Source organism: Amblyomma americanum, chromosome 8, assembly GCF_052857255.1.
Source record: "Amblyomma americanum isolate KBUSLIRL-KWMA chromosome 8, ASM5285725v1, whole genome shotgun sequence".
Taxonomy (NCBI): Eukaryota; Metazoa; Arthropoda; class Arachnida; order Ixodida; family Ixodidae; genus Amblyomma; species Amblyomma americanum.
The window spans coordinates 74,133,106-74,159,286 of NC_135504.1; the positions used below are offsets into that span (position 1 = coordinate 74,133,106).

At 46.2% G+C, this 26,181-nt stretch overlaps 1 protein-coding gene across 2 annotated transcripts in view; it reads right to left on the reverse strand.

Annotated features, from left to right (window-relative positions):
• Window positions 1–21,535, reverse strand: part of LOC144101925 (isoamyl acetate-hydrolyzing esterase 1 homolog) — a 37,216-nt gene extending 15,681 nt beyond the window's left edge. The window contains exons 1-5 of one of the 2 annotated variants that reach the window (XM_077635157.1): window positions 21,331–21,535; window positions 14,150–14,202; window positions 13,118–13,337; window positions 11,509–11,596; window positions 1,610–1,728 (exon numbers count right to left, since the gene is read on the reverse strand). In XM_077635157.1, coding sequence (XP_077491283.1) covers window positions 1,610–1,728; window positions 11,509–11,596; window positions 13,118–13,337; window positions 14,150–14,202; window positions 21,331–21,402 — 552 coding nt within the window. In that variant the 5' untranslated portion in view covers window positions 21,403–21,535. The remainder of the gene's footprint in view (window positions 1–1,609; window positions 1,729–11,508; window positions 11,597–13,117; window positions 13,338–14,149; window positions 14,203–21,330) is intronic. The other variant, XM_077635156.1, reaches the window with a different exon arrangement.
• Window positions 21,536–26,181: the final 4,646 nt, after the last annotated feature.

A 26,181-nucleotide genomic window follows, 5' to 3' on the forward strand; every position in this document is an offset into this window, starting at 1 on the left:
CCTTCGGCACAATGCTACGTAAAGCCCGCCAAAATTCTTACAGAAAAAACCTTCGGCTCTACGCAACGTAAAAGCCTGCCAAACTTCCTGCACAAAAAACCTTCAGCACTACCCGAGGTAAAAGCGCGCCAAAATTCCTACACAAAAACCTTCGGCACTACGCGATGTAAAAGCCCGCCAAAATTCCTGCAGAAAAAACCTTCGGCACTACGCAACGTAAAAGGCCGCCAAAATTCCTACACAAAAACCTTCGGCACTACACAACGTAAAAGCCCGCCAAGATTCCTACACAGAAACCTTCGGCACTACGCGACGTAAAAGCGCGCCAAGATTCCTGCCCAAAAACCTTCAGCACTACGCGGCGTAAAAGCCCGCCAGATTTCCTACACCAAAAACCATCAGCACTACACAACATGAAAGCCTGCCAAAATTCCCACACAAAAACTTTCGGCACACACACTTCCGCTAGACTTCCTACCCTTAACTTGGTTTAAAACCACCGCCCGACAGCATGTACAAACGCACACCAAAAAGCACTTAGCTTCGGACGTAGTCGCTGGAGCTCCGAAAAAGAGCCCTGAGATCACAGCGCCATCTGTGACAGGAACAACTCATTACGTTTCGAGATTTCGTAGGCTCTGCTACCACCCTGAGATCACAGAGCCACCTGTGGCAACAACTATAAAACAGCACTTCTCGCAGTGAGACTTGTAGCGCCATCTGCAATAGCATTGTAGAAACAACCACACGTGCCAATGATGATGTCAGGGTCTAATATGGTAGATAGAGGTGGAACTATGTGAGTACGACGTCAGGCGATGAAATGGCGGCATAGTTTCGGTTGCTCGAATCCAAGTGGGCAGCCATTAAAATTGGCTGTGCCCTTCCATCCCTTTCCTTTCTTTAAAACCAATTTTCATTTCCTTTTCCTTCCCTTACTGCGCGGTTCGGGTTTCCACCGAGATATATAAGACAGGCATCATTTCCTTTCCTTAAATTGTCCAATGGGTAAGGCATCGCGCTGAACGGGCAATGGTGTTCCGTGGACCCCCTGGAAATGCTGCAACACGCTGCCGCGTCCCACTCTTAAATACGAAGCTTAAGCAGCGTCCTCCAATTTTTCATTTTCAGCAGTTTTTGTTGTCTGTTATACATTTTTATTTATTTTTTAGCTTTTGTCACATGGAACATGTAAGTATTGTTCTGTATAATGGAGACCTGCGCTGTTATTTACAGTATATACTTATATAAAATGTTATGCATCTTCTTGTATTTTGTAAATATCTGCCATGAGAGTAGTAAAAAAATTAACAATAAAGCAGGAATGAGGAAAACACCAAATGCTCGCACCGCCCTTCACTTGCACCATGTCCAATCCGCAAAGTGTGCTGCTGGCAGACCCTTTTTTTGTGCTGGAAACAGCACGAGCAATTTCATGCGAAGAGAAAAGATTTTTTTAGGAAACGCTGCTGCTGTCGTCAGTAATGGGATCCGTGTAGCGTGGCTGGCCAAGTCTAGTCAGCATTGAATGGTGTGCCTGAGGAAGTATCGTACCTGCAACAGTACACTTCAAAGACTAGCACAAGCCCTAAGATCAACTATTTCTTACCGCGTCTTTCAGGAACTCCGAATGTGCGTCGACGACCTTGACGCCTCTGCGGGAGCCAACGCTGGCGCATTCTTTTGCGTACATCGTGACAGACACCAATGTTCGGTGAGTGTCTTTACCTGAAAAAAAAAACAAGGGCAGGATAAGAACCCCCACATTAAACGCCGTCAATGCGATCAAGATGTTCTCAAAATTTCACTTTCACCGTGACTTCGCCTTAAGGCAAACCAGATTTCATTGGCAAATTTTCACGTGTTTAGTGAGGTCGTATCCTCTCCAAGCGATGTGAGTTGATGCGAGTTCTGCGGTGAAATCCGGCCAAATGGTTTGTCGTTCCGTGGAAGACATTACGGGATAACCACCTGCCCCCTCAACAAATGTTTCCGAGCTCCTCGTTGTGAGACCCTTTTTATAGAGTGCGCAGGCATTTCTTATCGCTTTCATGCTCCCCTTCAGCATTTTATTCGAAATTCCAGCGCTGCTAAGCACAGCCATATGACATACTTCTTGCACATTTCTCTGTTTTTATTTCTGTTTCAACTCTGCAGAAGCCACTCTCTTCTAATCGTGTTTAAGGAAGGCGTTCTTGTTTCCGATTGCTTCTCACACTCGTAGGTGGCGCTACAAGTTTCAAAGAAAAAGGGGAACGAGCTTCTCAAAAGGCTTAAAAACTCTGACACTTGGGACAACGCGTGTCAGCCAGCGACAAAGGTACATATTCTTTCCAGTCAAGTACCGAATCATTCGCGCAACATTGGACATTAAACCAGCAGAGTACATTAGCATGATAGTTCATCCCATAGTAACCTAAGCTGTTTGAGGGCCCTGTGACGAGCGTTGTGTAGCGCTTCCAACATCTTCAGCGGAGTCGCGAGTGAAAATGATGCTTATTCCAGGTTAAACTTAAATCTGCGGCACTTGCGCAGAACAGTGCTCAAGGCCAAACGCAGGCCGATATCATGCGCCTTGAGCAGCGAGTGGGACGTTTTACTCCTCAACGAACTTAAGAATAAACTGTCTAATGATATATTGTGTGGCCGAACGCTTATTCTGTATTTTATACTTCGAGTGACATTACCGATGCGTCTATGACGCTTTAAACAAAGTAATGTCCAACTAAATTACTTCCGAGAGGTATTCCAATGTCGCAGACCCCGATTATCAAACAAGGCGCATATACTATATAACGCCGCCGTTCATGTGGACCGACAACACCACAATAGCAAAACTCTGCGGAAACAGCTGCTGCGTTGCAGTAACATTTGCCTTCCAGGCTGTAAATAAAGTGAAGGGGTTTAAAGGTACCACTTATTTTAGCTACGTGTTAGTCGGGTTGCATTGCTCTTTCTTTTTTTTTAGGGTTGCATTAGTTTGAAGAAAGTTTCAAACGCCTCTTTCCCAAGGGACGCAAAGCTTTTCGGTGTGGTCTGCCATCAGCTGGGAGGCACCTCTGCCCCGTAGCCCGCACTAGGCTCTGAATGCTTCGAAGAAGAATGAGAGTCCCTGTTTACGGCACAGACGGCACGCTGAACCGGCAGCCTCTCCACTGGGCGACAGTAACGTTCCATTCGAGGAATTTGCCTTTTAACAGATAAAGGGGTATAAAACATATTCAGACGTAACTATAAAGGGAATCTTCATGTGTTTATGAAATTTAAAAATGAGCAAGCCGTATTGAGGGAATCTTTTTGGTCTTGAAGTATTACAAACGGGCTCGATAAATTACAGTCTTTAATATATAGCATCGATAATGCCCCTTATGTTTAGGTTCTCTGTCTAGCATCAGGAGAACAAGAGGTAGGTACACTTCCATATCATGTTTTATCCTGCGCTTTCTTATACATCGCATGTTTCCGCGCATTTTCGCGTTGGATGCAAATATAGAGACTTCCGTTTTTATCAGTCCGAATGTTAAAAAAGTTCCTAACCGTAAAGCACTCTCCTAACTGAGGGCAAATATCGCTCATAAGGTAGCATGTTCTGATCTGCGTAATTTGAGATGCGATTAAGCATTGGTACTTGGCTGCATTTTCTATCATTGAGGTGAGCTAGATAGGATAGAATACGCTTTATTGCTCTAACAAGGTCTTTCGGTGAGACAGAAGTCTTCATCTTCAAGCAGGTGTCTCCCTCCATCTTGCAGAGGTCAGCGCCCCTATTCAGGTCACCGCTGAGTTTGGCCGCTCGCTGGGCATGGATGACCAATCCTCTTTGGAGGATTGGGTTGCCGCTGGAGAGCACACTCTCCCACTGCTCCGCACTCGGATTTTCAGAGCCATCAAATTGTTTATTTCTGTCACATTCCCAAGTAATATGCTATAGGGTGGGTGTTGCACCGCACCATGGGCAGATAACCCTGTATCCGTTCGGGAACGTTTTGCTAAGGTTGTGTAAATTGGGGAAGGTTCCGGTTTGCAGCTTCCGCTGGTAAACTGCTTCTTGTTGATTTAATTTCTCGTGGGGACTAGGAAACTTTAATCTCGTCCCTCCGTAATAGCTTAGAATACCGGAGTATGTCGGGATTACCGTCTAGAAGTCCTCCGGCTCTTCGTTCAAGAGTACTCGGTTAGTGTACTCGCGAGCGACTCTATCGACCCTTTGGTTGCTTTCTATCTCGGTGTGTCCCGGTGTCCCGAAAATGGTTTGTCTAATGTGATCTTTGGGTAGGCCTGCGCGGAGGAGGATTTCGAGCGCTTTATGACCTATTCTGGCGTTAATGTAGTTACGGCATGCCTCTTTCGAACCTGTGAGAATTGCTAAGGACTTATTCGCGCGATAACCCTCCGCGGCGGCTAGAGAAACAGCCTTTCTTCTCCCTCGGTTACCGTGCAGCCCCGTGCCGACGCGCAAGTAATCTCCTTATAGACTGAGCCGATTGCTGTTGCGATGACGTTTTGCTCCGTTGTTCCCCCTCTCCGGGGGTACATCGCGGCGTCCGTGTAGACCGTGTTCGCCTTGACTGCCAAGTATTTTTCTACATATTTCGCTCGGGCGTTTCGCCTAGCTGCGTGAAAATTTGTATCCATATTTTTGGGGAGCAAGGCTATTTTGATGGTGCTGCTGAAATTATCAGACAGACGCGCTGTTCTCTGCTCTGCTCTGAGCCTTGCTTGATGCCCCAGTCTTATCAGGAGCGCTCTGCCAATAGTCGTCTGCTGGAGCCTGCCTCGTTGTGACTCTAGTTGCGTTTCTTTCAGTTCCTCGAACGAGTTGTGAAGTCCGAGGGCCAACAGCTTCTTCGTTGATGTGGTGGCTGGTAGGTGGAGGCCTGTCTTGTAGGGTTTCCTCACGATGGCGTCGGCTTGGTTCCTTTCGCCCTTGTTGGTGTTGTAGTACGGGAGGGAGTACGTGACTTGGCTGATCACGAGGCTTCTGAACAGCTTTATCGTGTCCCCCTCCCTGATACCGCTTCTTTGCGATACTCGGGTGATCATTCGGGTGACTTGCGTTGTTGCTTGCTTGAGGAGGCCGACTGCGTATGTGCATCGCTGGTTGCTTTGCACCCACATTTCCAACACCCTAATTAGTTCTTTCTCCGGAATTCTTTGCCCTTCGAGGATGACGTTGAGGTCTTCCTCCGATCGCCTTCCTTGCCTGACTCTCAGGAGATAGACTTTTCTGTTTGAACAGGCGAAGCCTCTTTTCTTGACGTATTCTTCTACGCACGTTGCTGCTGCTTGTCGGCGTTCTTTTTGGCTGAGCGATTCTTGGTTGTTCCAGACCGTGATTTAGTCGACATATATGGTGTGTTGTGTGCCTTCGATGTTTTCTAGCCTACGGGTCAATCCTATCACTGCGATGTTAAACAAAATCGGTAAAATGACGGATCCCTGCGGGGTTCCTTTGTTAGGGGCGTGGAACTTGTCACTTCGCAGGTCTCTTAATCCCACTGTTGCCGTGCGAATTTGAGAGGAATCCCTTCACATAACTGCATGTTTTCTTGCCGCTGTTTATACCGTTCAGCCCTTCCAGGATGGCTGCATGGCTAACGTTGTCGAATGCGCCTTTGACATCAAGGGCCATTATCACGTTTTCTTCGTTGTATGGAATGTTGCTGAGGACTTCTTCCTTGATCTGTAGGAGGACGTCTTGCGTAGATAATTTGGTGCGGAATCCGAATATGCTGTGGGGGTACAGATCTTCGTCTTCCATGTGTTGCTGCAGTATTCTTGTTACCACCCGCTCGTAAAGCTTGCCAAGGCATGACGTAAGTGATATCGGTCGGAGATTTTCTACTTGTTGCTTTTTACCAGGCTTGGGTATCATTATTACTTCAGCATGTTTCCATTCTTCCGGCACTGTTCACGCAACCTCGTGCGCATTGAGGAAATCCGTCAGCTGCGTGACTGCCTCATTGCTCAGATTGCGGATCAGTGCGTTCCTAATCTTATCTGCGCCCGCTGCTGTGTTCCGGGTTGATGCCTTGATGGCCGCAAAGACCTCTTCCCTGGTAATCGGCCTGTCCAGGTTTGAGTTCTCCCGTCCGCGGTATTCACCCGTGTAGGCTTCGGGTCGCTCCGCTCCGTAGCACTTGACGCGGACTTTTTCCTAAAGTTCTTCGTTTGTTGCTTCATATTGATGTGCTATTCTTTGAATGGCTTTGTTGCTCTCTGATTAGGCTTTTGTGGGGTCTACTAAGGCTTTGAGGATACGCCACGTTCTTGCTGTGCTTAGGGTGCTGTTTAGCAAGCTGCTAAACTGTTGCCAGCTCTGTCTTGCAAATTGCGTTGCGTAATTCCTCTGCCTCTTTGGTGATTTCTGCAATCTTCTTCTTTAGCTTCCTGTTTAGTCTCTGCATTTTCCACCTTTTGGTGAGTCTGCGTCTTGCCTCCCATAGCCTGAGGAGCCGTGAAACTAGCTCCGGTGTTTGTTCCGTTCTGTCCACTTCTTGAGTGTATCTCTGCTGTATGACTTTCAGCTGCATGCACCAATCTTCTATAGAGGCTATCCCTTCTTCCATTTGCTTGCAGTCCCTTCGGAAGGCGATCCAGTCTATTATTCGGGTTGTTCTAATCTTGCACTGGACGTTTTCTGTTGACACTTGCGTTCTTATTATATAATGGTCGCTTCCCAGGTTCTCCAGCAGATTTTCTCACGTGGCCTGCGTTGCTCCTCTGACGTACGTCAGATCTGGGCATGTGTCTGGGCTAACTGCTTATAGTGGGAGATTTAAACGCCCGCGGACCGAACTGGGGATATAAAAAGACAACAAAAAGGGGGCGCAGGTCAGCGAATCAGCTGAAACCACAAATTGCACCCTCCTAACGGATGAAAATCATCCAACGCGCCTGGGGACAGCATTAGCCCCAACACATAATTGAGGTGAAACTGTTGTTGGCTGCGAGTACGGTTTTAGCGAACTCAAGCCAAACCGGTCATCCAAGAAGCTGCTCTACCTGCCGGACGAAGAAGCAACTGAAACTCTAGCTCGGTGGGTAATGATGTTTACTTTTGAATTTTTGTGCAGTTTAGTTAGAGGGGCGATAACGTTTTCTTTTGAGTTGAATTTTATCGAGCAGACTAAATGACATCATCAAGGACCCGTAAGGCTTGCCCAGAAGCCATCGGCTGCTTTCCCATCCGGTGAGGGCGCAGCACCTTGTGTGGGCTGCTCACCCAGCCTTTCCGAAAACTGTACCCGTAGGCGACAACAGTAATTAAGTAATTAGAAAGAAATCTGGTAAGTACTGCGTAATTACAGCTCGAATTATATAGGCATTAATATGCTACCTTGTGAGTGATAATTGCTCTCGATTAGGGCTATGTTTGGTGCACAGGAATTTTAAAAAACGGGGCATATAAATATGTGTCTATACAACGGTGTTGTCTCCGTTGCGCGTGTCTCACGGCTCTGCCATATCAGCAATGGGCGATAGGCTGGGCCTCTCACCTTATTCTCATGTTGGCGGCTGAAAGGTTTCTCTTGACGACCTATGCAACGCTTAAGCCTGAGCCATACGTTTTTCTAGTTCGTTGAAGTTAGGACTTTCTGACGGGCTAGTTGGTACATTTCTATTAAATAGCGTGCGCTAATAGGACGAACACAGGAAACTTACAGACAGAGGAAGGAAGCAAGTGGCGATTCTTTCCTCTGTCTCCAAGTTTCCTGTGTTCGTCCTGTTAGCGTACGCTATTTAATTGAAGTTAGGGTGTCGATTCATGTGGCGGATCAACCAGGTTTTCTCTCATAGTAGATACAGTGATCGTGTTGAGCTGACAACAGCCTGGGCTGCAGAAATCACATAGATGGTACGCAGTATTGCTAGTCACTTATGTGCTTGCTTCGTTTACATCGCTTTAAAAGTGCATTATATCTGAATAAAGTTTTAAAGTGGATTCTTAATATTTTTTTATATTTTAACACTCATCTTTTGGATTGAGCACGACCAAATTCTTTCACGTGTTAGGCCTGCTAGAAATATGTGGTCTGATGCAGGGAATAACTGCCCCGAAATTCCTGTTGCAAGTAAGCAAATTTTCTCTTACAGCACGGACCATAACTAGTTTCACAGAGAGCGCATACTCAGGTATTGGAGAAAATGTCTGATGGCTCGGGATTAGGAACATGAGGATTGTTTGTCCTTGGTGAACAAACGTTATGACTACATATACACCTTTGTTACTGTGCCTTTATTTATTTTTGTAACTGCGTTGTCGCATATTTTATCGGTTAAAGCTTTTAAAGCGAAAGCTTTAATGGCTGCGAACTTGCGATTTCGCCGTGGCGGTACTCCGAGGAGGCACAGGACGTCAGACCGCGCGCCTCGCAGCGGATATTTCTCTCTCTCGCTCGCTCCATATTCCTACTGCGCATGCGCCACTAGCAGCACCGAGCCATAGTTGTTCTGCCGCTGCGTACCCGCCGCGGTGGCTCATTGGTTAGGACGCTCGACTACTGATCTGGAGTTCCCGGGTTGGAACCCGACCGCGGCAGCTGCGTTTTTATGGAGGAAAAACGCTAAGGCGCCCGTGTGCTGTGCGATGTCAGTGCACGTTTAAGATCCCCAGGTGGTCGAAACTATTCCGGAGCCCTCTACTACGGCACCTCTTTCTTCCTTTCTTCTTTCACTCCCTCCTTTATCTCTTTCCTTACGGCGCGGTTCAGGTGTCCAACAATATATGAGACAGATGCTGCGCCATTTCCCTTCCCTTCGCCAAAAACCAATTATTATTATTATTCCACCGCGGCTCAGCGCCGCACCTTTCATCACAATCCATTATAATTTTAATTGGTTTTTGGGGAAAGGAAATGGCGCAGTATCTGTCTCATATATCTTTGGACACCTTAACCGCGCCGCAAGGGAAGGGATAAAGGAGGGAGTGAAAGAAAGGAAGAATAGGTGCCGTAGTGGAGGGCTCCGGAATAATTTCGACCACCTGGGGATCTTTGACGTGCACTGACATCGCACAGCACACGGGCGCCTTAGCGTTTTTCCTCCATAAAAACGCAGCCGCCGCGGTCGGGTTCGAACCCGGGAACTCAGGATCAGTAATTCATCACAATTCAACAATCCAACTTTCGATTTTCAGTATTCTCTTTCTTCTCTTCCTCCCTCTTATATTCCTTCCTTTACGACGTGGTTCGGGTGTCCGCCGAGATACGTCAGACAGTTACTGTGCCCTTTCCTTTCCTCAAAACCCAAACAAAAAAGTTAGCCGACGGTGTTCATACAGTTCATTGGCGCTGACAACTATGCAAAAGCAGTTCATTTTCACGAAAGGAAACGCGCACAGCCTGCTCCGTGGGTCAGTGGAAACCTCAATCTCGCTTTCATGTATGTGGCGTTGGTGTCTAACAAAAAAGCCTGCTTTGATTGCGTTCCGCACACTGGATAGGCAGTGCGCCATCCCTGCCACCCTGGGAGGTGGAATGCAGTTTATGGTTGATCGCGAGAGATTGATCACCAAATGAACGCTGCGGCCTAGTTATTGCTGTAGTGCCACATGTTAGCCACAACGCTGTCCGCGCTAATGCATTCAGGCCACATCTCTCTCTCTCTCAACACCACCACATGTATCAAAGCACGAATAAGGCGTCTGCATATGCAGGGAGCCAGTTATGCTCTCTTCCTTTCCTCAAAGCCATCGCTGTCTAGAACATTGTCAACGCCAACGCCAATGAAGACCGTGAACGCCGACACAGTTCGATTTGTATATCCTGAATTCGCTAAGCTAATCCAGATTATTTTTTTCATGTGTGTGTTTTATTTTTTATTAGATTGAGCATCATATGACTCTGTCAGATACTTGCTCGTGGCAATTTTTATCTATTTCGATCTTTTTTTCGTAAGACCAAAATAATAATTGGTTCGTTTTGGGGGGAAACGAAATGGCGCAGTATCTGTCTCATATATCGTTGGACACCTGAACCGCGCCGTAAGGGAAGAGATAAAGGAGGGAGTGAAAGAAGAAAGGAAGAACGAGGTGCCGTAGTGGAGGGCTCCGGAATGATTTCGACCACCTGGGGATCTTCAACGCGCACTGACATCACACAGCAATCAGGCGCCTTAGCGTTTTTCCTCCATACAAACGCAGCTGCTGCTGTCCGGACCAGGGAACTCCGGACCAGTAGTCGAGCGCCCTAACCACTGAGCCACCACGGCGGGTTCGTAAGACCAAAGAAAAATTGGTTTTTGAGAAACGGAAATGGCGCAGTATCTGTGTCACATATCGGCTGACACCTGAACCAAGCCGTAAGGGATGGGATAAACGAGGGAGTGAAAGAAGAAAGGAAGAAAGAGGTGCCGTAGTGGGGGGGGGGGGGGGGGGGGGGGGGCTCCGGGATAATTTCGACCACCTGGGGATCTTTAACGTGCACTGACATCGCACAGCACACGGGCGCCTAAGCGCTTCGCGTTCATCGAAACACAGCCTCCGCGGTCGGGTTCAAACCAGGGAACTCCGGATCAGTAGCCGAGTATCCTAACCACTGACCTACCACGGCGGCTGAAAGAACAAACGCACGGAGTGTTTTGGTGATACAAGGTTGGATGGGCATACGAAAGAGGAGGAAGATTGTGCGCGTCCTGCGTGGCCGAGATATGTGTCCCGAAAAGCACATTATCAGAAATTTTTGTTCTTAACAGAAGAATCAGAGACGACCATTGCGGTTGACGCGGCAGATTAAGCATTAGCAGTAGTGCTTCCCTGGACGAAGCAACCGTTGCCGCTGACGGGGTCAGACCGTGCGAGTGGGTGGCGTCATCCTGTTTGTCAGACACTGTGTGGTGGTGGTAGTGGTTTTTTTATTAACATAATACTAAAAAGGAAGGAAAAGATTTTTGCTAGTCCCGGCATCTGCCATCGATACTGAAGCATCTGAGCTGGGGCAGCGCAAATAAAGGATAGCAGGCAGAATGGAGAAAAATAAATGAAAGAGGTGAGGGGACAGGAAGAGAGGATTGGGGGAGAAGTAATATATACAAACTATTTACACAATAAGAAATGTGTCCAGGTTGTGCGCGTGATTAGACGTTGTGTCACTCATTTTTCGCACCCTTCTGCTTTGATTGGCGAGAGCAGTGTCCCTTCCGCAACCCGTTATCTCCAACCCTCTCTGTTTCTTCACTCTCCGACTTTCCCGCTTCGCCATCTTCATTAAAAAAGAATAGGATATGCATTGTTCAAAGGAATCCCCCTTCCCTTAAAGGGCTGCCCATAAATCGTCTCCATGAAAGGGACGAGGCGCAACACGGGCTCTCATACTTCTCCACTGACGACCACCGACAGAGCGCCTGTGCTGGAAGGGAGCTCAATAGGAAGAGAACAACCCTCGAATCTCCGGATAGGGCGTCTTTGGATCCGGTCACATAAATAAAGGTCGCTGCCCAAGTATAAAACCTATAGAACATTTTATGTGTTTATCGTCACAGCAGAAAAAAAGCAGAAGCCACACGTACCTTGTCTCTTGGCGTTCGCCAGCCACAGCTGCTCATCGATGGGAGGAGGCGTCACAAGGATAACCTTGTCCTCGGGGATACCACAAGCCTGGAGTGGATTGCAAGTTTTAAACTGAGATAATGGCAAAATAAATCGGCTTATTACAGCAGGGAGGGCTATTTCCTCCCAGAATGCTTTGTCTGCAAAAAGGGGCTGCTCTGCGCACGTTTTTTTACAGATGCCACGAGGCGACACCGAAAATGAAAGGCGATGACAAACCGTCTTCCTTGCGTTGTGTCTCGTGGTGTCGCTTGAAAACCAAGATGAACTTCAACCAACTAGCACAAAAACAATACAAGTCCTCTATTAACGCCCACAAAGTTTACGTCGTGCGCCCAGATTTAAGCATTGGCTGCAAAATGGATTATTACAAAAAAAGGAAAGCATTGCATCGCATCAATCATTAACGTCCGACCTTCGGCACATTGTGGCTTTCAAAGCTTTCAAGCCATCTTTGAAATATAGGTCTTCTAGCCACAGTATCGTTTTGAGAAAGCTGTTTTAAAGCCGCCAAAAGTATGGCCCACAAGTTCGTACGATTTACAGGGGCACAAACCATCATAGCAACTGCAAACGTCTGCAAGCATCTTAATAGAACGTGTAGCGACCTAACATAGGCGGACGGTTTCATGAAGTCTCTGAAGAACTTGACGTGTACTACGTAGCTGTGTCATGACCATGCTTCCTGAGCACGCGCACATACATAGGCAGAGCAAAATCACCTCTCAAAAACAATGATTTATTCGAAAACTGTTGATGTGCAGAGCGACTGTATTTTGGCACAATTTGAAATATATTGCATAGAAATATATGGTAGAGATAGTGAAGGAACAAGGTTTTCTTGAACACACAAAGGGTACAAGGGAGGGGAAGCCTCGTGATGCTTAGCCAACATTTCGACTAGAGAACTTGTCTGCATATGGAAGACGATACCCCCCCCCCCCCCCCCCCACCCCCACACCACTCCCCCCAGCATTTGTTTCTGTTGCATAGAAATAAACATTTGCTGGGAAATTGCGCGTGATCAGAATATTTGCGTGAGTGGTACCGTGTTGCACAGGTGATATCATGCAATTTATGATTCCTGCCGCTCGCACAAAGGACAGTTGTGAGCGATTGACTTGCAAAGGCACAAATACAGTCTTATGTTTATTTTATTTTGGGCCCCTTCCTTGCACTCTGGAAGTAAAGGATCCGGCGCTTATGTGCATGAGTACTAATTCTGACTGCTAAGTATTTTATTTTTAAAATTTTGCTTTCATTGAAGAATGCAGAGGTATTTTATTCCCTCTTGCTTGAAATGCGGCATCTAAACTGGGAAAAGAAATCTTGGACTCGCGTCCAGCACCAGGCGGTCGTATAGCCGCTCAGTGACTATGGAAAGCAATCAGACCGATTTACAAGGGCGACTGTTTTTCTGCAAAGTGCGTGTGCTAAGAACATCATTAATAATCGGAGTGTAAAAATGCGTCATGTATCTCATAAACGCAAGCAATTAAGTTCCTTCCAACTTTTCCTTCAAAGGCAAGTGCAGAAACGATAAAGAGATAGTATCAGGAATAGCCTTGCCATGAGGTAGTCGAGCATGCGCTGCAGGTTTTCGGCGTACTCCTCCAGCGGTACGTGCGACCCCTCAGGGTCTCGTGGCTCGGCGCTGTCACTGGTGCCCAGCATGACAACCACGGAGGCCGTATAGGCGGCGTCTTCGGGGCCCAGAACCAGGGGAAGCGTGTGTCTCCACGCACGCGTGCTGTAGCCGGAGAGGCCACGGACCACCACGTCACAACGTCTACGCAACGTAGGGCAGAAGTTGAGCAAAACGCCACTAACAACTCGTCTCCGGATAGGCAAGAAATGTACAAGTTGAAAGTGGGAGCCCGTTGCCCGAGAGGTCTAGCTCTCAGTACATGCGCTCTGTAGGGCACGAATGTTTGGCGTGGGTTCAGACAAATCCGTAGCCTTGCCTAAAATGGCTAGAAAGGGCCAGAATAAAGAAATAAAAACAAATTTGCCCAGAACCATGCATACAGAGGGAATAAGTGGGAGAGAGTCCGGAGTCCGGCCAGGGTGGCGGTCGGAAGGAGCGCGAAGTACGGACATTAACAAACAAGAGGATATTTCCGACGACACGCACCGCAATCGGAGCAAGCTAGGTAACCTGGTTGGTGTAGAATGCAGTCGGAAAGGTGCATGCTTGTAAGGAGAGAGTATGTTTGAGCAGCGCATGATGTTTCCGCTGATGAAAGCATCAAGGACCTATGGAAGGATGAGGTGAGAAATGTAAAAGCATATGACAGCTCTCATGCAACCGACTCGAGAGCCTCAATCGATGACAGCAAAATGAAAGTCACCGTATAGGACAGGGGGATCCGACCGTGGTAATGCGGGGCTGAAAGGAGTGCGCCAAAACCGGTATGAGCCCCCTTATTCCCAACAATGTTGTAGTGCGAAAACAATCATTGCAAGTAAAACTGCCTACCAGATTGGCAGTACTCTGCTCTAATAAAAATTCACAATTATTGGCTGCCTATTGCACCTAGGGCTTAAAAATGGGGCAGTTTTCTACTGCATTTCAAAGTTCAAACGTAGCCATAACCTTACCTCGAATAAGACTCCGCGATGATTTGCCCCCAGGCACACATTCTGAACGAGAACTGAAAAGAAAGAAACAACACGTATTCTCCATAGCAGGAACATTTATTAACATAGAGCAAAAACTCTAAATTAGCTCTCACTAGGGAGATTTAGGTGTATGAGGATAAAAATTGCGATACAGATACGCGCAGAATCACGAGTGCAATATAAGCACGTGACAAAAGGAGAGCAAAGACATACACGCATTAACTACAACTTACCAGACAGCTGTCAATTAAACACGCAAGAAGGGGTTCATGGATTTACCAAATACAGAATAATAATCCCGGAAAAAGAACCCTTATCAGACAGGCGCACTCAATCGGGGTTAATAAAACCGCGGTTTCCGCTAACTGTGGTTACTGCTACCCACAAAGCTGACCAAACCGCGGCTACGCCGCCAACCACGCTTATCGGTTCAGTTGCATAATCGATTTCCATGATTTGCCCACTTTTTGCGGACCAAACCAGATGACTTCTTCCTCAACAGCAGAGACTAAATCATGGTTGATGATCCATGGTGCCGAAATGAGCGGTGGCTTCCGAGAATGCGAGCGTTGGTAGCGGTTCCAGTCGTATTCGTGCCGGCCTCGCTGCACTCTTCGCAATTTCGAAGATCAGGAGCACAAAACCAAACACTACCGCGGATTTCGCAGCACCGATATCACTAACACATGAAGGAGCACGACGCCAAATTGTCTATGGCGGGCGCCGCAAAGCAGGAGACAGCGACCGAGATAACGCTGATAACGCGACTGACCGAGTTCGCGAAACACGGAAACAAAGCCCGGCGGTTACAAAAGCGACAGAGAGGAAGATCTTCTGTCCTTTCAATAACTTCTTGCCGTGAGATCGCGCTCTTTACTATTGCGAAAGCATTAAATGGATCGATATCGAGGTCATGACAGCAAAACGTGTGGGCAGAATGTGTCAACAAAATGTGCCCGGCAAATTGTGTCCGCACTATAACGTTACAACTTCATTGTGCGATTGCGTGTGAGTGTAATAAAACTGAGCGATAAATTATTGAGTGGCGTAATATATTGTGACGAAGATTGATGCAGTAATGTCGTTAATTAGTTGTAATTAAGATAATTTGTCAATGACAATTAACAAAAACGAATATAGGCAAATTAGATTTAGGATGATAACGATGATTGAAATGATGATGATCATTATAATTGATCATCATAATTGATAACGTCTTACCAAAGTCCTGTGAGAAAATGATGACGTGAAGTGTATCAAAGAGAATGAAAGAGGAGCATAGAGTGATAAAGATGCATTTACGGGCACAAAATAGGCGCATGATCAAAGCAGCAGCACATGCTTCGCATTTCTCCGGTGCGGGTCGCCGCAGTGCTCTGAAACGTTTTTACGGACGCTAGTGCCAATTAATCCTCCAGTTAAGTTCACAGCGGATGAAGGACCAGTGACGGCTTCAGCCGAGGTTTCTCCAATTAGCCGGGCCGGAAGTTGCTCGCGCTTTCCTCCCCTGACCCTAACGTCTGCGCTTCCTCCACACCGCACGCAGTATTTCGCATAGTGTCAGTGCAGAGGCACTGCAGCATCGTGATTTTCTTAAGGTGCCTCAATACAGGAACGGAAGCTGCAGCGAGGCACCCTATGCTCATGTGCCTGAGCAGCAAAGGCTGCTTCACGGCCGTTCGAAGGCAAATGACACAAGTCGCGAAGGCGGGGCTCGATATCGGTCTGGAATCAACTGCCAGCGACATCGACTGGGATATCGCACTGAAGCCCCAAAATTGTCGCGAGGACCCACGCATACCCATAAACGTTCATGAGGACGACACAAATAAAATAAAAATAATTTGGTTACATATCTGTAGTCTCTTTATTACTTACGAAAACACTATAGTTATTAGTATTAGAAATATTTGAGCTGGGTATATTTGGTTTGAAAGTAAAACGCTTTTTATAAAAAAAATTCTTCGCGTTCATTGAAAGCAGCGGGCAACGCCTCTTATGCCATCCACCTTGACTATTGTGGGCCTTGCTCGCCGCTGACTTCCGCTACTACGGCCTCAATTGCTCGGATTATCTCGACAGTTCATTGCGTGCCGCTGCTCGCCTTCCATCAGCATTAATTTGAAGTGTTTGGTCACTATTTCCCTCCGGCTACGTTATTGTCGGCTACATGTGCACACTTGCTTTTTGCCGTATCAGCCAAATTTTTCCTCGTACGGTTATCACTGCACTGTCTTCGGAAAGACGGCGTGGTAGGAGACAAAGAGGTTGGTGTTGTTTGAGAACTGGCGCTCAGAGGAAAGAGTCAAAGTGAGAACTGCTCCGCTGGCATCACACTGCAACGGCAGGATGCTACAGACGCCACGGTACTGTAGTATGCTGTTGCCACTGAATGGCTATACCAGCCAAGAAGGCGTCGATAACGTGTCACTTTCGGATGACCACTGAGTAGTTTCTACGAAGGCAGAAGTTTCGTAGTGAATTCTGTTAGTTTCCGTCCACATTCAAACAGGGACTGAATGGTTGTGCTTCGTGTTGGCTGTACTGCGTGAAATACTGAATGAGAATTATTTGTGTTGGTGGTGAAGAAACGCGACGATCAACATACACGTGGCACGCTTTGATAATAGAGAAATATCTCGCCCTATCTTTTGCAAACGCTTAAGTTAATGCTGCCTTGAGCGTTTACGCTGCACACATGTTAATGAGCACTGACAATTGCAACTGAAAATGATTTTGTGCGCACTGATTTTTGTAGACGTTATGTTGATAGAATACTGCTCTTCACTTTCCTTTATTATCATAGATCAGACCATACAGTATTGTATGTCGCATAAATATAGCTATAAATGTATCTCTCAGGCACTGACACATATAGCTGGCCCTGTTTGGTACGTTAACACTTCGTAAGTGAGCATGTCACACCAGACGAGAGCAAAGAATAAAGACACTCAAGAAATGACTAGTCGGCACTCGTCGTGAATGTTTTGTTCGGCGCTGTCTCGTGTGCTGCAACGAACCTCGAGGCGCTCAAAGGTTGTTTTTTTTTTTACCGCGACAAGATACGCGGCTGAGACGTAGTGTGTTTTTTTTTTCAGTTAAAACGTCATTGTTTAGTTAGCTTCACTCTTCGGAGACAGCTCTGGCTCCGCACCATAAGCCTCCATGTTTTGAACATATCGCCTATTTGTGCAAGCAGCGCTACCACTCTAGATCTACCTTGACCGTTCTTTCGCCGCTCGATGTTTAAGAAGCGGGTCTCTAGTGCGGTGTCTTAGGGACACGTACTGATGCGTGCATATGACATTATTTTGAGTATGCTAATTAGTCATTAGGTAATTCGACTAGATTAATTCGATTTTTGAGATGGTTCGTTGTACTTGAACGGTTTTATGTGTGTATGCATGGCGTATCGATATCGATGTGTAAAGTGTGATTCGGGCGCCCGTAATCGGGAAGAGGAGAGGTATAAACCCTCCGCGGGGCTCCCAAGTGTGCCACCAGGTGGTGATGCGATACTACTTTGATATTGGGTCTCGTCTGTCTGGCGGAAAATTTCAGTCCGTCGCGGAGTCCGTTGAGGGGCGCTGTGATCCCGTTCGTCTGCGCATGTAGCGACCATCCCGTAATGCTGTCGCGTTCTACTCTTAAAGGCGAAGCTTAAACACCCTCAAAGTTTTTTGCTGCATAAATTCTTCGTGCAAGAGAACGATCTTTTCTCTTCCGACCAAATGTTGTGTAATGTGCAACAAATGAGAACCAGCGATGTATGTTTTCGCGGTCTGCTGGCCGGCATGCTTAACTACGATGTGCTGCCGCGCACTATAAGAACATGAAGTCTTTTCCGATCTGCAAGAAATTGTACATGTATTTTATCATCAAGGAATAGCTCAGATGTTTCTGGTGCTTTGAACGTGGTCCTCGGCTTTCAAAGTTTCAGAAATAAAATGTCGAAATTTGGGCTCATGTGGAAACCTCGATTTCACCAAGGTTCGATCTCTCGGTACAATCAAACATTTTTGTTTTTTAATGAAGCATCGGCAACGATTGGGGCTCTCATTTCCACTGAAAGGCGCAGTAATGCAGCCGCACCAGCTGCACCCGGGGAATCGAAACTTAATTCCAGCCCAATAACGTAAACCAGTTTTTCATATTAAATCGATTGCGTACTGGAAGAGCCAACTAATTTTTAGTATAAACTCATCTATCTTGTACAATGTCTATGAAAAGGTATATTATTAATTAAGAATAAGTACTATATTTATGCAATAGCCTAGCAGATTCGTTGGACCGAAAAGCCGGCATCCGTCGACGTCACACCTGACAGGCGGCAACATCTGTCACCTGCCGCACCTGTCAACCATCCTACTCTCACCCGCCCCATCTTTCCCCTTTGCTTCCCACTACCAAAAATTGGAATAGAATCAAGCGGAGAATTGAACTGGAATATAAGCAAAACTGTAATAAATAGGTGAGCGGAAGAAAAATGCTATCGCATTTCCTCTGCCTCAATCCAGTTGATCGCCCCTAACTTTTTAAAATCATGAAATCTGAAAGCACATGATATTGCGGTACTCTCTATGTCGCTTTCGGGAGTCTAGTGATTGTCCCAAAACAGATGCTTGTCCGTTACTCTTGATGCTATAGTCCTCTCTGTGGTGTTTACGTCAAGAAACACAGTCGCCAAGCTAAGCTCATTCCTGTAGCAACGAGCTCCCGACTACCTGCACATCCTGTCCGACGACATTTTGCGTCGCAGCTGGCCGCCACACCTATTTACGCTAAAGGAGGACCAAGCTGCTGATACTGAGACACCAATGCGATGAGTCTGGCCCTTGAACACTGGTTCGCAGTACACCGGGAGAAACGCAGAAGAGAGAATAAGTTAACGACGAACTAGTCCCGCGCTTATATCGCCACGGCGACCGCCCACGACACAGCCACATTCACAGCGCCAGTTGACTCAGTGCGGTTGACTCAAATGACATGACTTCTCGGACGTGGTGTATTGCCAGCTCGGCTGAATGCGTACGGTTGGCCGAATCGCACGCACCGCAGTCCATGGTGCCGTAACGTACCGAACGCCACCACACATTGACAACATATGCACAAAACTTTGCAGGACAACCGGTGCCTTATCGCGATGCCGTTATTTTCTCCCAATTCATATCAAACTCCAAAGATACCACGCCCTGTTCTCGTCATGTATTAATTTTTGGAATTTAGTGTGGCTAACAACTATATAAGAGAACATTAAAAAGATCTACATGTTACAAAAAACGATTATGCGCAACATAGCTAAGACTGACTACTTTTCTGCTACTGAACAATATTTCCGTCAGTACAATATTGTCCCCATACAAAGTATGTATGAATTTCGCATGTTGCGCTCATATTATGCTTCATCAGGCCAGTTCAGACAATTTATTTTCACAATCTCATCCCTTCAACATAGCAGCAATAATGCCCTTGCACGAAGCACTGATTTATGGCAAATTCTCCGTTTCCGCACCAATTACCAACTATAGTCCCTTAAGCACAACCTCCCGTTCATTATAAATAAATATTCGCAATTTACCAATCCCAGCCTTAACCAGTACTTTCTTTACCTATAGATGCTCTGGTGAATAACTGTTTTTCATTGTTCCTAATATTTTTCTTCATATTTTTTTTCATAATACAACCATAGTAGCCACATTCTATAAACTTTTTTTCTTTTTGCACTGTTTTTCTACCTCGTGTTAGATTCGTGTTATTTATTTTGATTTTGAATGTGTTTAAAATCATCCATATACATGTTTCATTTTCCGTTTTACATTACTACAAAATTGTATACACGTTCTACTTGTAACCACATTTTACAGGCCTATCTGTGCTGTGTGTTTAAGTATCTCTATTTTGTGTTCCTTTATTTTTCTGTTTTCAATATTTGTGTGACTTGCCCTGCCTTGTAATACGCTGGGCTCTGGGCCTCGTCAAGCTGACAAATGCAGCTTTTAGCCCAGGTGTCGCACCAGAGTTTTTCTTTTTCTGGAAATAAAATTGAACTTAATTAAAAAAAATTGAAGCGTTATGGATCCTCCTCCGGGCACAACGAACGCCATGCCGATACCGGGCTTTTCAGCTAACACTTTCCAATATTTTCTAAAATTGGCTTCTTGGGGTGAAAACATGGCTTTTGCGGGATAGTACTACCAGTGTTCGCGGAAACCGGAAAGCCGGTGAATCGTCTTTAGTAGCAAGGCGGTTAACTAATTTTTAATAATTAACTGTTGAGCCAGTATAGTTAGGCGCACAGTTGCAATCAGAAATTTGGAACAGATCGTTAGTAACAGCCATATCAGTTTCTAGAATTTCAAAGAGACGCGATTACCCTTGGTGCTTTGGGTCGACAAAATTTGGCTTTTTCCACTAGTTACGGGCAATGGAGTAGTTGCTTTCTCTGCACGCTTTCGACCGAAAGCGCATGTATACTTGCACGGTGCGGCCGGCTACAAATCTCAATTGCAACCTGTTGCCTATCTGTCATCATTAAAAGTTTATTATCAATAATTAGTTAACCAACGTACTACTTAAGAGAATTCGCCACCTTTCCGGTGTCCGCCAACCCTGGTAATACTATACCGCAAAAAGCCACATGTTTACTCCAAAAAGCCTATTTTGCAAAAATTTTGAAAGTCTTCCCTGAAACACCGGACATATACACGTCCGGCTTGTTTCGCAAACCTGTCGCAGAGTGTAATGCTGAACTTAGAGAATTTTATACCGGCCTAATTATGATGGGTGCTGGCAAAATTCGGACTTGCGAAAGTTCGCTTGATTTGTCGAACAAAGGAAATTAAGCCAGCATTTTCAGACGAAATTCTATTGAAGGTGTTGGAAAGAGGAAGTATGCTAGATGCCTGAATGGCGGAAAAGCTATTCACTCCTAGTGGTTGTTCTGTTTTAAAAAAAAGTCTGTTTTCAAATATGTCTACTGTACAAAAACTTTCCGTGAACATGTACTTCAGACGCATGTACATATGTAGGCTGAGCCCTGACATTTAGCTCAAGTCACCAGGTCATCGCCAAAGACTATATATGTTTAAGCAAAACAAAAATATGCAATGACTACGCGCTATGTCATTGGTACACGAGAGAGAGAAAAACATGCATTATACCTGCGTCAGAGTGTCGCCCAGTAGGTAGATACGAGGCCAGAAAACACGGGGGGAAGATCGCTCGGTCGACATGATCCGCAGTCCGCAAGCGCGTAGAATGCTGCCCGTGCTACGCGCTGCTCCAGGCTGTGACGAGTGCGGACATCGGGATATCTGAAAGCAATCACTTTCATTATCCGCATTACAGCCCCGACTCTTTACCACTGCCCTCTGAGCGCTTGAGGTTGATAGCCGTCAATCATGAGGCCACGTATTCTTACTCACTCACCCGCAAACAATGCCCGTGGATTGCGGCCTCGTCCGGTGCACGAGCTATGTCAGCTCTTGGCGACAATGAACAATGCAAACAAAACGTGACCCCAAATTTTTGGCTGCTGCTTGCCTCTCGGCACAAAGGAGGCGCCCAATATTAACTGTTAATCGCCACCGCTGAATATTATCGCTCACTGTGGGAGATATCGGTGCCGTATTACACTCACTCCCTCATTTATTACTTTTATCTACGCTGCTCATAACCGCTCACTTCCTGCTGAACTTTACAAACTGCCGCGTGCAAAAGAGAAAAAAAATAATTACTCGAGTTTGTCGGTTTTTCCGGGAAATGCGTGATATTCGTCACCGCAGAGCATACGAGAGGGTTATCGGATCGCTCTGATTATTCGACTGGCTCTAAAAGAACTGCCGCCAGCAAAAATGTGTTGTTGCCTTTAGTATAGGCGATGGTTCATTATCTCTGCAGCAAGATAACGAATTTGATAGCTTTCAGAGCCAATGAGTCGCTCACATGACCTTTTTGAACGATTCCATCATTTCTGGCTCACCTGAGTGAATAATATGCATGTGTGAGCACGGAAAAAAGTGTGAACAATAACTGCGGCAGGCTATAAGACTGCAACTTATCAATATAAAAATATAATGAGGCAATGAAAAGAGTAAAACGGAAGCGCTGCCCTATCCAATAAGCAGACATTAAATCGGCTTCGCCCTTAGTCGATGGCGCTGCCCCTCAGCCTAATTAGTGGGGGAGCAAAGGCTCGACGGGCCGCAACTTTCGATTTTGCGGAATCAGCGTTAGCACTCGGAGGCTCCCTAAGAGAGAAGGGCTAAGAAAGAAGGAGGCCATAAGATTAGTTCAGGCTTTCATTCTCTCTAAACTAACATACGCCACCCCGTACTTACGGCTTAGCAAAAAGAAGAAAGACCAACTAGAGGTTATTATTCGAAAGGCAGTTAAGACGGCGCTGGGACTCCCTTTATGCACATCCACTAAGCGCTTACTACAGCAGGGGATCCATAACACTATCGACGAACTAATGGAGGCCCACCGTGTAAATCAAATTGTCAGGCTCTCAACATCTAAGCCTGGCAGGAAAATATTACAGAAGCTGAGAACCAGTCCACCCCGGGAAGTCGCTGACAAGATCGACATGCCCATGCAGATGAGATCACACATTACGACTCACCCCATACCAAAACGCATGGATGAGGAATATAACAGAGGACGGAGACTAGCCAGAGCTAGACACCTCTCTAAGCGCTGGGATGGAAATAAGGACACGGTCTACGTCGATGCGGCTGGACCCTTTAACGGAGTCGCGGCAATTGCAGCAGTTTCACCCCGGGGGGATATCATTGCAAGCAGCATTATCCAAGCGGTGGATACCACTTCGGCTGAAGAAGCAGCTATCGCACTAGCGATATCAATGAACAGCGAGGCAACGGTTACGTCCGACTCACAAGTAGCGGTACGCAATTACCTCAGAGGCCGCGTTGGCGCTCCGTGTTGGGAAATTTTGGAAAGGTCTAATCCTTCCAACATCCAGATCTTCTGGACGCCAGGGCACCTCTCAACGACGGGCAATGAGGCGGCCAACACAGCTGCTCGAGCTCTTTTCCTCCGAGCATCTGGCACGCAGCCTCTCTCTGACATAGTTGACAAGCCCTCACCCTTACTAAGCTATGCAGAATTACGGAGTACTATAAAATCACAAGAAGGAAATATCCTCTTCCTCACAAAACCCTAAGTAAATATGAAGAGCACATAATCAGGCGACTACAAACTAATACTCTGCCCAATCCTTACCTAATAAGTAAATGGTACCCAGAAACCTACCATTCGCCCTGCCCCTTCTGTGGAGCAGTTGGCACACTCTTTCACGCGGTTTGGGAATGTCAAGAAAACCCAGACAGCAATCCCGATCCGACTCACGCTGGGAGGCAACCCTTCATAGCCACAGCCCACTCGACCAGAAATCACTGGTTGAGAGGGGCCGGATTATGATGACGACCAATGGGTTCTCGTACTGAACCCACCCAGTTTTTGTGCTCTGAATAAATGTTTTTCCTCCTCCTCCTCAGAGGCTCCCTGTAGCGGGCCTCAATTGCAGCCGCTCTCCTACAGATAAGATCAAATATCTTCGTCAAAATTAATTAGCTCCTGTCCTTTGATAAATCAGTGACCACAAGTGGTATAGGAAATCAATGTGCAAGTAAAAAAAAGGTTAAAAAATGAGGAGGACTTAAGCTCCCCCTGAAAGACATGACGGGATAGCGTTAATAGGTTAATGCCCATATAAGCGGAATTGGTCATTCTCGAGTGTACATTGATAGATCCCTGGGAGTCCCTATACCGCTCTTGGCACAGTGGTGGAGCGGTTAAGCGATGCGCCACTACCCCTGCAGGTGGCTGTTTCAAACAAAGCCACCGGTGGGGCTTGTGAGGCCCGGGTTGCTCTTCGTGAGCAACATGTCGCGACCATTCATTAATTTAACTGTCTGTCATCTGCCACGGTACGTAGTTTGCTCACAATCGGATGATAGGGAGGCTGTAACAACGTCACAGGGTCACCATATATGGGAATTTCACTGAGGAGTTTTCGCTCAAGCAGCCGAAGACGACGACGCCGTGTTTCCCGCTGCACGGGACCCTTAACCCGGTCGCGCTAAGAGCCCAGGTAATAATACGATGCGATATCACTAATCTGCTGGAGCACTATTGATTACATTTCACTTTTCCATTGATCGCTTTGCCATTACAGCGTTGAATTTCATTTCACGGTCGCCTTTTTGCTCCGCTACTGAGTGCACTTTGGGTGGTAGGTGGTGGCGCGAAACTAAGAGATGAATTTTTAAGGGTGGTTTCCCGTATGAGCACATAGAGCAGCATGGTGGTTCGGGCTAGTTGGTTGCTATTTACAATGCTGACAGGATTCGCAGCTGAAATAAAGCGCACAACGAAAACCAGGAACAAGCGAGACTGGACTGTGCTCCTTATTTGCGTGAAAACTGGAGAATGTTCTGCTTGAACAGATAAAAAAGAGCCTAGTGTAGAAGAAATACGTTGCAGTAGCACCGTGTTTTTGGCTAGTAGGTTGCTATCTGTAGTGCAGACAAGATTCGCTACACAAATAAAACACTCACAGAAGTCCAGGTACCAACAAGACAGGACTGTGCTGCATTTTTACGTGCAAACTGGAGAATGTTTTGCTTCAACAGATAACAAAGAGCCCAGTGTAGAAGAAATACGTTGCAGTAGCCCCGTGTTTTGGGCTAGTAGATTGCTATCTGTAGTGCAGACAAGATTCGCCACACAAATAAAACACTCACAGAAGTCCAGAAACCAACAAGACAGGACTGTGCTGCATTTTTACGTAAAAACTGGAGAATCTTTTGCTTCAACAGATAAAAAAGAGCCCAGTGTAGAAGAAATATGTTGCAGTAGCCCCGTGTTTTGGGCTAGTAGGTTGCTATCTGTAGTGCAGAGAAGATTCTCAACATAAATAAAACACTCACAGAAGACCAGGAACCAACAAGACAGGATTGTGCTGCATTTTTACGTGAAAACTGGAGAATGTTTTGCTTCAACAGATAACAAAGAGCCCAGTGTAGAAGAAATACGTTGCAGTAGCCCCGTGTTTTGGGCTAGTAGATTGCTATCTGTAGTGCAGACAAGATTCGCCACACAAATAAAACACTCACAGAAGTCCAGAAACCAACAAGACAGGACTGTGCTGCATTTTTACGTAAAAACTGGAGAATCTTTTGCTTCAACAGATAAAAAAGAGCCCAGTGTAGAAGAAATATGTTGCAGTAGCCCCGTGTTTTGGGCTAGTAGGTTGCTATCTGTAGTGCAGAGAAGATTCTCAACATAAATAAAACACTCACAGAAGACCAGGAACCAACAAGACAGGATTGTGCTGCATTTTTACGTGAAAACTGGAGAATGTTTTGCTTCAACAGATAACAAAGAGCCCAGTGTAGAAGAAATATGTTGCAGTAGCCCCGTGTTTTGGGCTAGTAGGTTGCTATCTGTAGTGCAGACAAGATTCGCTACATAAATAAAACACTCACAGAAGACCAGGAACCAACAAGACAGGACTGTGCTGCTTTTTTACGTGAAAACTGGAGAATGTTTTGCTTGAACAGATAAGAAAGAGCCCAGTGTAGAAGATATACGTTGCAGTAGCGCCGTGTTTTGGGCTAGTAGGTTGCTATCTGTAGTGCAGACAAGATTCGCCACATAAAACACTCACAGAAGACCAGGAACCAACAAGGCATTACTGTGCTGCATTTTTACGTGAAAACTGGAGATTTCTTTGCTTGGACAGATAAAAAAAAGCCCAGTGTAGAAGAAATACGTTGCAGTAGCACAGTGTTTTGGGCTATCTGTAGTGCAGACAAGATTCGCCACACAAATAAAACACTCACAGAAGTCCAGAAACCAACAAGACAGGACTGTGCTGCATTTTTACGTGAAAACTGGAGAATGTTTTGCTTCAACAGATAACAAAGAGCCCAGTGTAGAAGAAATACGTTGCAGTAGCCCCGTGTTTTGGGATAGTAGGTTGCTAT